The sequence below is a fragment of the Conger conger genome, chromosome 5 (assembly GCF_963514075.1).
Source record: "Conger conger chromosome 5, fConCon1.1, whole genome shotgun sequence".
Lineage (NCBI taxonomy): Eukaryota > Metazoa > Chordata > Actinopteri > Anguilliformes > Congridae > Conger > Conger conger.
The window spans coordinates 55,414,792-55,425,330 of record NC_083764.1 but is presented as its reverse complement, the minus strand read 5'-3'; the positions used below and the strand labels follow the sequence as shown (position 1 = coordinate 55,425,330).

General features: G+C 44.2%; 1 protein-coding gene across 1 annotated transcript in view; it reads left to right on the top strand.

Moving 5' to 3' along the window:
- pappa2 (pappalysin 2) overlaps positions 1–10,539 on the top strand; it is an 83,283-nt gene that overhangs the window by 54,320 nt on the left and 18,424 nt on the right. The window contains exons 15-20 of the mRNA XM_061242725.1: positions 914–1,076; positions 2,330–2,507; positions 5,381–5,594; positions 6,748–6,916; positions 9,032–9,164; positions 9,895–10,004. Of these exons, the coding sequence (XP_061098709.1) occupies positions 914–1,076; positions 2,330–2,507; positions 5,381–5,594; positions 6,748–6,916; positions 9,032–9,164; positions 9,895–10,004 (967 nt within the window). The remainder of the gene's footprint in view (positions 1–913; positions 1,077–2,329; positions 2,508–5,380; positions 5,595–6,747; positions 6,917–9,031; positions 9,165–9,894; positions 10,005–10,539) is intronic.

Here is a 10,539-nt window from a genome sequence, read left to right as displayed (position 1 = left end):
TCTGATAAAATGAAAATTCTCAGCATACTTCAACAACTGCTTGAATGAACACCCCGACAACTCTGTTATTGTATAGCTCTGTCCTTTAAAATCCCAAGCTGAACGTTCTGTCATCACATTCTGCATTCTGCTCAGCTCTGAAAAGGTTCAGCCTTCTTGGGGGATTTGTGTATTTGAGAAGAGCTGCATAGCATTAGGAGAGGTACGCACGGCAGCGTGGCAGCCCGTGTGTGGTTCAGATACTCACCAGAGACTCACGGTGTGGCCCGGGTTTCCCTGGCGCCCCCGGCCTGTTTGGTATCACATTTGCGAATCTAATACCAAACCCGAGACCGGGGAACCGCCGAGCCGAGAGGGATTCTGACTGCAGCCCAACGCTTCCCCCAAACCACTGGAGTGGAAAACCAGAGTCAGACATACTGCCTCTCTATCTGTCTGACGCTCTCCCTCTCCCCCTCTCTCTCTCTCTCTCTATCTCCCTCTCTCCCTATCCCTCTCTCTATCTCCCTCTCTCCCTATCGCTCTCTCTATCTCTCTCTCTTTCTATCCCTCTCTCTCTCATCTCTCTCTCTCCCTCATCTCTCTGTATCACTCCATATCTCACTCTCTCTATCTGTCTGATGCTCTCCCTCTCTCTCTCCCATGTCTCTATCTATTCTCTCTCTGTAACACTCTCCATCTCTCCCTCTCTCTCAATCCCTCTCTTTTCTCTCTGTATCACTCTCTGTATCTCTCTCCCTCACTCTCTCTCTCTCCCTCTCTCCCTCTCTTCCCCTCTCTCTGCCCCTCTATCTCCCCCTCTCCCCCTCTCCCCCTCTCTCTCTCTCCCCGTCTCCCTCCCTCTCTCTCTCTCCCCCCTCTCTCTCCCTTCTCTCTCTCTCCCCCCCCTCTCTCTCTCTCTCTCTCTCTGCAGCTGTGTGCGCAGGCCATGCAGCATGGACACCTGCAGCCCCCCACAGCTGGATCACGGAGCGGTCACCTGCGACTCGGGCCCCGGGCCCCCTCGCTGCTCCCTGCTCTGTCACCAAGGTTACGCCCTCAGCGTCCTGAGCGGCAAGAGCCTGCCTTCCAAACAGGTGCTCCGCATTCACACATCGTCAACAGACGCCATTTTGTTTCATGGGTATACACTGGTTTCTGAAAGGTGAAAACAAAACAAAGCAGAAGACCTTATAACTCCAGAACTTATGAACCCTGCCTTAAAAATGGCAAATGTGTTCATTCAACTAGCTCAGCTAATCCTGGTAATTCTATGGTACTGATGTCAGGTTGTACACAATGGAAAATTCAGTGTCACAACCTCAAACGATCTTTTATGGTCGTATACATATCAATTACTGTACTGCGCACTTGGACCAGAATAATCTAGAAGGCAACATGTTCCCTACCAATCTTCCTGGGAAGTCTTGAGTGCAGCTTAGCGTGGGCTATTTAATATCTCTAGGTTTTGTACTGTTGTCAGGTATTTGCCCAAAACTAAACGCAATTGATGTCAGATCTAATAATGTGTGATTTCACTGTCAATTTCACTTAGTCAAAACATTTCTCTTGACTCACCGCAGTCATACAAGGACGAAGACAATTACGCTGGAAAAAAGTTTAACCAGGACTTGACTGGATTCACTTCAACAAACCACTTTGAACTTTTACCTGCACCGTGGCACTCTAATTTCCCTCTCTTCGGTCATAAATTAAATTACATTTTTGACCGTGATTTGATTTGGGAAGTAATTCGACATTTGAAAGTTGTTTTTTTCTTCACGCTGTGTGCTACACTGAATTCAGAAAACCCTGCTTTATGTTCTAAGGCTGGAGCAGCTCAACGCTTCAGCGGCTCAGCGGTGATCTCACAAATAAATACATATCATAAATAATTTTCTACATTATTTTGTGTTCTTTCAGCACTGGGTAGGTAGCACCAGTGTAAATACTGAGTAAGCCTTATCTAGAGGCATTCCAAAATTGGCTTACAACATAAAGGGTGAAAGGTCAAGTTCTGTTGTATTTAGGTCACAGAATATAACACTATTAGATAGATGAGATTTTGAGATTCCCATACATAGTATATGACTTTGTCATATTCTGCTTTGGTTGTTTAAGTTTTAATTGAAAAACAAATAATTGTGGTAGGATGAAAAAACAAGTGATAGCAAATAGCATTGCGGCAATGGTAGCTTTCTATCATACCTTTTCTAATAATAGGGACATAGACTATCCAAAAAATCTCTATGAGCCATCATCCCTACACGTGGGGACATTGCCTTACAGCTCAGGGTCTAAACGGGAGGCAGCCATTTTGAGCCTGCTGTTTCTCTCTCGGCCCCTGCAGAAGAAGGTGGAGCTGGAGTGTGTCCACGGGGCCTGGGACAGAGTCCTGACCTGCCATCCCATTGACTGCGGCTTCCCCGACCAGTCCCACATCTACTTCGCCAGCTTCTCCTGCCCCGACGGCACCACGTTCGGGAAGAAGTGCTCCTTCTCCTGCAGGACCCCTGCCAAACTGCAGGGTGAGTGGCCATTTCACCCACGGAAGGGCAGTGTACCGCAGTAAAAAACATTTTATCAAGTTAACAACAGTTCTCAATACCTGGGAAACATATTGCCTAAGAAATTGCATATACTGTATATTTGTTCATCTTGGCAGTGAAAATTATGCATTATATTTCCCAAAAAGTCAACATGTTTGCAATATGTTGCAACATATAGTTTATTCAATTTATGTAAGGGTTCCTTTTACCAAGTTGGTGCTATTATTTCTTGAGGTCCATTTTCAAATTCTGAAGATATATTTTGTGTCCTAAAATGGCCTCCCTTTTTAAGATGAGCAGTTGGCTGGATGTGTTCTGCATGCAACGGTAACCTCTCTTGGGTTTAAATTGAGAAGCTGGCGCTTCCAAGCCTCGGGTCACGTGACCTCTGTCTACAGGAGCTGAGTCTGTGGACCCCTCCGGCAAGTCAGCCTTTTTCTGCTCCTCCAAAGGTGAACCTGTCCCTGAAAGACTGCGTTTCTGATGACGGAGAGACACTGTAAATGAAATATTAATGGAACATTACGCCACTAAAAGGGTAGCCACCGCGGAAAATCATGGGCGTGAAGGAAAGTGGGCTACTCTAACGAGCCTCGGGTTAAGCCACGTGATCTATTAGGTGTCTATATTTGCTGTGATATTAATATATATTTCCAGAGAAAGGTTCCTGGTCTGAATCCTAAACACATTACCAACGCTGCCAGAATGTGTGTTGCTGAAAAAAAACCTCACCAGGACTTTAAAAATCGAAGAAAACAAACAGGAACACAACCGACTGGGTGATGCTTCATTGCTAAATTAGCTGCAGAGGCTAGGAGGCTAGCCCTCAGGTCGGGGGACACGCGGCAATGTGCTTTTGTGAGGCAGTGACACAGGCTGATCCCCTGAAGTCTGATAAGCGAAGACAGCCGCAGAAAATTTTTCATAATTAAGCTTTCATAGGGATCCATATTAAATGATTGTAATTGATTATAATAATGATAAAATAGTTATATCAAAATATTAATCATTTTTAATTCTAATAAATTTATAATTAGTGTTCTTTTTTTATGTGTTGAAGTGACAGCGTTGCTAATTCTGAGAAGAAGCCAATTACATTGTTCAGAATGAGTTGCCCTGGCGACGTGACTTCAGACACTCTACGCCGTACAGGTTCACCGGAGTCGCTGTGAACCAGAGAACAGCAGCTATTTCCTGGCCAGGATTTATCCCCCCGTCTCAGAAACTACTCTACGAGCTAGCGGGGTTCCTGAAAAGGGCTACGTTTTCTCCCCGAAGGCCCAGACTTGGCTTTCCCTCCCGCATAGCGAACTTTCCATGAATCCAAGACTGCGCTCCAGTGTTCCATTACTGGACTACTGCATTATTTTCCCTTTTTTCTCTCGTTATTACCTCATGAAATGGATCCACTTTCCACCAGAGCATCGGTCACACTGTCGCCGTCATTTTGTCATCGGGTGTCGCGTCGTGCCAAATAGTAGCGTGTGTTCTGTAGTTTCTGCGATATTCTTCGGATACCAATCCAAAGACGTGCAGGTTAATGTACCCGGGGGCTGAACTACCTTCGATAGATAAAGATGAATAAAAGAAAAGATTCTAAAACCCTTAAGGTGAGCTGCTCTCCCTCAGGTCCGCAGTACCTATGCACTGCACCACCTGACTTCACTAGTGACCTCACTTCCTGGACCAAGGAGGTAAAATAATGAGTGATATCAGGTGGTGTAGTGCACTATTAGAGGGATTACCTGCAGACACTGCGGCCCACAGGGCCGGGAGTTGAGTAGCGTGCCTCCAGGCCTGAATGAGTACTGCAAGCTTGTGTTATGAGGCATGAAGCTTGCCTGAAGTTAAGTCCCCATCAGTCTCCAGGCCTATGAAGAATTAGCACTGCTGACAAAATGTTTCAAAGTGTGATTGCTTTCCTATTTTTACATCCTTTGTCATTTTTCCTTCAAGTTGGAAGTATGTTTTTTGAGGCTGTGATTTTTGAAAATGTATTGCTGACAACAAGAACAAGTCAGCGAATCATTGCTGCCGTCAATTCGGTTGGTTTTTGAAGTGCTGCTTGAAGTATGGGTGAAAAAAGTCATCATAAATTTGGCAAGGATTTGGCAGGGCTCCCAAAATAAAGCTCATGTACAGCACAATTTTTAATTGCACAATGCTTTTAAGATTACACAAGCATTTGAAACCCTTTGTTGTCTGAAGCCATGGGTAAGGGCCATTATATTTTATAGACCATTAAAATGTGTACACAACTTTCAGAAATGTTATAATTAGGCTTATAAATCAGTACCATAATTCCAATAAAAGTCCCTTACAACCTACAGCCCCAGGCAACTGTCCAGTACATAAACACATGTTTAAACTCTTTTAAAAACTCTCAACTTCTTTATTAACTGACTGTTAACACGCAATAGTAGCCTAGTCTTGAAAGAGATTGTGGTCGTACAAGGATTAGGCAAAAGCCGAGATAAATTAAACTGCCCTGTTTCTCCTGAGTTATGCCAAGGACAAGCATTACTGAATGAATTAAGGTCTGCGTTTTTTTAAATGGACGCCGCGCAGTGCCTTTTAGGTGAAGTGGATTCTTAAGCCCGCTACACTCTCCTTCACCTGCTGTCTCGGAGCTTTCGCATCATTCGATTCAATGCACTCCGTGACCGAATAAAGAAATAACCACCGGCATGCTAAGAGCCATATGGTCTCTCTCGCGCCGATGATGTCAACACAAATTACGCATTCTTGACAACGGTAAGCCGAACACATGTATCGCCGTTGAGGTCAATGAAACGGACGTGTGACTCCGTGTACGCGAGGTTGTGTTTTAACGCGGGTCTTTGGTGTCGCAGGTGCGAGGAACTGGCTGGTGTGCTTAGAAGATGGCATGTGGTCGTTCCCCGAGGCCTACTGTAAGATCGAGTGCCCGGAGCCTCCCGCCGTGCCCAACGCCACGCTACTGGTGCCGCAGTGCGAAGGACGCGGGCACGACGTGGGCACGACGTGCCGGTACAAATGCAAGCCAGGCTACTACGTAACTGGTAGCCTTAGCAAAAAGCCAAAGAAGTGAGTGTTTTTTTTTATGCCTCTAGAGATCCATTTTGTTTGATGGTGGTTATTTTTGGCTGTTCAATGGCTCTCTTCCGCCATGGTCTCTTATGGTTCTGTTCTTCTTTTTCGCACTGGTGAATTAAGCGTTATGGAACGAGAACCCAAGATATATCGTGGATATTGGCTCAGCTAGCAGGGTGGTTCGCGTCGTGCCGTTACACCCCCTAGCTGTGCCAATATCCACGATATACCACAGGTTAGAGTTCCATAACGCTTTTATACAACGGTTACCACATGTATCTTTTAACATTTCACTAAATAAAGACAAAACAAACTTTAAATTAATGTATTTTTTAATGGAACTATGTTTTCTGGTAAGAGTAGTTTATTGGTTGCTAAGCAACAGTATTGCGAACGTTAGCCAGCGATAATGTATCCCCATTCCACCATCTAAGCAACGGTACTAACAACGTTAACTAAGCAACGCTATTGCAATAATGTATCCCCGCTGTATTAACGTTAGTTAGATTCTGATGTTAATTCATTTCAGCCTTTTCCAAGAGTCAGAATTCACCATAAGGGGCTGGACTGATTGGCCATTTAGAGGGATTGTTGTCTGGGGACCCGCCTTTAAGGCTTGACTGACAGGCTGGTATAGCCAATCACATTATAACAATGACTTGGGGGCACCTTTTTCCACCTGCACTTATTTATTAGTCCGTTCAGACTGTGGTTAAAATTTGTGGTTGAGTCTTAAACCCTCTAATGAGCAATTAGTACCCTGTTAGATGACCGAAAGGTATCATAAAGAATTTTAAATGATTTTCTTGTTTATTAAAAACTTTGACATGTTTATTTTGGTTAATTTTACTGGGGTATGATAAAACTTTCCAATGCTGAACTGCGCAACAAAAACTATTTAACATCCTGGGCTTTTTTGTATGATTCTCCAGATGTTTTACAGATTTATTTTGTGTGATTTTTGTGTCTATAAATAAATACATTTGATAAGATTGCACTGTAACTATTAACCTTGCTTCTATATAATATGTATATCAACATCTCCTCTTCTTGCAGAAAGTATGTTTGATGCTGAATGAGAAAACTTTAGATGTTGGCGAGAGATGTATCGCGGTTTCAGAAGAGATTTACCTCTGTACGCACACAGAAAGTTCCTGAAGGTGGAGTGTCTGGAGGGCGGTCAGTGGGAAGAAGGGGGCTGTGAGCCTGTCTCCTGCCCCTCCCCCCCGGACGTGTTCCAGGGCATGTACACCTGCACGAAGGGCCTGGAGTTCGACACCATTTGCACCCTCCACTGCCCTGACCCCGCTGAGAAGGTGAGCCGGCCGCGTTCTTTAGCCGGCACACAGTGTTACAGTTATGACCTCGTTCTGTAGGCCAACCCGACAGTTTATTCTGCAATGCATTCCCTCTGTTTTTTTTTTTTTACATGATTTCAGTTCCTATCTAATATAAGGTCTGTGGTTAGGGTATGCTTAAGAGAGTTTCACGTTTTGTTCTCCTAGTTAAATCACTTTCATTGATATCACAACAGTTAATTTTTAAGATTTGAAAAAGTATGTTGCTAGCAAGTTGCTACACTGAAACTACGATAATGGTCATATTTCGCCAGCCACCGCTCAAGTTTCATACCAGGCGACATTACCGTTTCAATATAGCAGCTTGTTAGCAACTTACTTAAAGCACATAACCGCTTTGAAATTCATGCTTGCAACAGTAACAGATGTAATTTCACTTGTAGAAAAAAACACGAAACTCTCTTAAGCGCACGTGAACCGCTGACCTTATATTCGGCAAAATCCCGATGGGGAAAAAGCATGGGAAATCTGCTGAGAGAACCCAATGATGGAAGAAACTGTTGGGTTGGCCTACAAAAAGATGTCATCACTTTAATGCTCTATTATATGTCTCTGCTGACGAGAGCCAATCGGAGAGCTAGCACTTCCTTAAGTCCCACTGTCATATCAACCCTGCCACAGGTAATAACATTGCCCATATATGCAATTAGCAGCTGTCAATTCATTCTGGAAGCTGAGGAAATACCCTTCATGCAAATTCACATATGTAATGTGATTTGTGGCAGCTCATTGCACAAAGCCAAGGTGATTTTCTGATGATAGTCAGCAAATGGAACAAAATTGGGGGAAAAAATACAGACTTTGATTTGAATGGTTCAAGTTAAATGATGTTATTCGGGGAATTGGAGAAGGATGCTGACATGTCTGTCAGTGTAAAGCATACGAGAGCCTGCCTTTGGGGCTCCCTCCTCAACATTTCATTTTTCTAAATGTGTGAAAAATAGCGTTTGTCTATACCTGTCTGCACTGAGAGGGTGGAATGGGAAAACAATGACACAAGCTTTTCTATTGCACAGTGCCAGAGGAGGTTAGACTCCATATTTTAGAACAGAGGAGAGCTCCCGTTGAGGTCCTTTCTTCTATCTGCTATCTACTTTTATGTGTCTAGAGGTTGCCAGATTTCAAATTAGTCTAGCCTGCTTTTTAGAAAAAAAAAAGATATGCTTCTGATTTCTGTCTCATTTCTGTCCTACAACAATACGAAGACCTGTGCTACTTATGTTCTGTGGACTACTCATTTAACAAAGTCACTTGATTGAAGCTGATCTTCTTTTCTTTTTTCTTTTTGTTTGTTGTTTTTGTTTTTATTTTTTCCCTTTTCTCCCGATTTGGTAGATCCGTTACCATCACCTTGGCTCCCCAAAGTTTATCTTTAAGTGAGGAAGAACACCACATGCAATCACATGCAGAACAAAACTGCTGTCCTACTGTGGCACATTAATCTTCCAAAATATAGATTTAATATATAATATGCTTAATATGGTACATAATCTGTGACTCTTAAATGGTAAATTTTTTTTTTTATCCAAAGTGCTGTACAATTCATGCTTCTCATTCTCCTATTCACACACACACCAATGGCGATTGGCTGCCATGCAAGGCACCAACCAGCTCGTCAGGAGCATTTGGGGGTTAGGTGTGTGGCTCAGGGACATTTTAACACACCCTCTCACCACCAGAACACACTCTTCATGTGTGTTCTGTCACAATATACTGTGGATAACGTTCTGATAACGTTCTTTCTGCTGTTTGAGTAATTGCCAATTTCATGTTTATCAGCTCAAAGCTAAAAGTTGAACTAGTACAGGGGTGCTGAAACTCATAGGGGGGCACAATGTCTGTTTTTTTTTGTGGTTTTCCCTTTCAATCTGTGGGCAATTTAAGACCTTGGAAACAAGGCATGTGGTGGATTCTTTAGCCAATTGTGGAATCGCTGAAGCGCTCTGAAGGCCAACATACCCTGCGGGTATCTGAGTACCGGAGCCCTCTTCTAGAACCTTCCGTACGCCCACGAATAAACCTGACCCGAGTGAACCGGGCTCCCCAGTGACGCAGTCTCTCCTCCTCCGACAGCACACCATCCACTGCTCCAAAGACGGCTCCTGGACCGAGGAGTTCAGGATGTGCAGGAGGCTGCAGGGGTCCTGCCCTCCGCCCCCCGACCTCAACCTGGTGGAGTACGCCTGTGACGAGGGACACACCGTGGGTGAGCTCACAGACCTGACCTCCGGGAAGCCCTTCACTCCGGGTTACATTCAGATCACCCAAAATCGTTTTTTAAAATTCCTAAAAACTAAGACAGGGTAAGAAATACTAGGTCTGCATACTGTCTACATCAGGGATCAGCGCCCTTGAGGGTTGAGAACTGCTGCTTTTCCACCCTCCCTTTACCTGGGAGTCAGGGGTGAATACTAATTCGGTAGCACTAATTCTTTTACCCGGGAGAAAAGAAAACCAGGGCTAGATTTGGATTTGAGGGCCAGAGTAGATGATCCCTAGTCTGCATAGATTTTTAGAAACGAACATGATGCAATACAAAATGACACAATCATATCTGAAGGGATTTAACATTTTATTTCATGTGTAGCTTAATGTAGCCGCAGTGATTTTAGCAATTCTTTATTTTCTGACTCTGACTGTCATTTCATTTTTTTGAAATCTTTCAAAGCTTGCAGCTTTTGTACAGTATTGTAGAAGGTCAGTGAGAGTAGAGTTAGCGTGCACTCCCATGGACAGCGAGCCTGGCCAGGGGAAATGTACCACGGTTTGAAGCAGGTAGCAGGTGCTGGAAGGCCTGGAAGGTTTCCCTGCCAGTGGTGCTTAACCACAAATGGCTGGTTTCAAGCTTGGGTGGTTTTCTCGTGTTTGCACATGAATATATTCAACACATGTAAATGAGCGGAGAAAAAATGCACGCTTGCTTTGCAACACCGCAGGTGCAGTCTGCTACCCAACATGCATTGTGGCCTTGAGTGACCCGGTGGTGCTGGCCAATGACATCACTGCGGACGCCGTCAAGCACTGGATGCTACCCAGGAAGGTGGAGGTGAGCCATCAAAGGCACTTAAGCACCGTCTATATCCCCATCATTATTGTATTATTGATTTCGCTGACTCACTCCCTTATCCAAAATGTCAATCAGATGGTGAATATTTTTGTATTGATTTTTTTTTTTTTTTTTTTTAAACCATGCCATTTCAGATGCCGTAGCTTACGGTGCAGGTCTATATTCACTCTGAAAATCTGACGTGATTTCAGGGCTCGGGGTTTGGAACGTCGTAGAGCGTCGTAGAGAAATCAGTTTTTACGAACGGCAGTAAAGTCGTCAGCCATTTTACTGATTAGAACAATCAGGTGATCGGCTAAACGGTCTCCTCAGCCAGTGCTGTGATCAGGACCATGCCCTGATCGCCCTCGATTTCCCAATGACCAGAGAGTACTCAGAGTTGCACTCTGGCGCACAGAGATCTAATAAATGAACACACTCTTATTGCCTTCTGCCACTCTTCAAGAGTTGGTACTGTTCATATGAGTAGGTTTAGGGGGAGACAGGGAAACATGTCGCTTCCTATATTCTCATA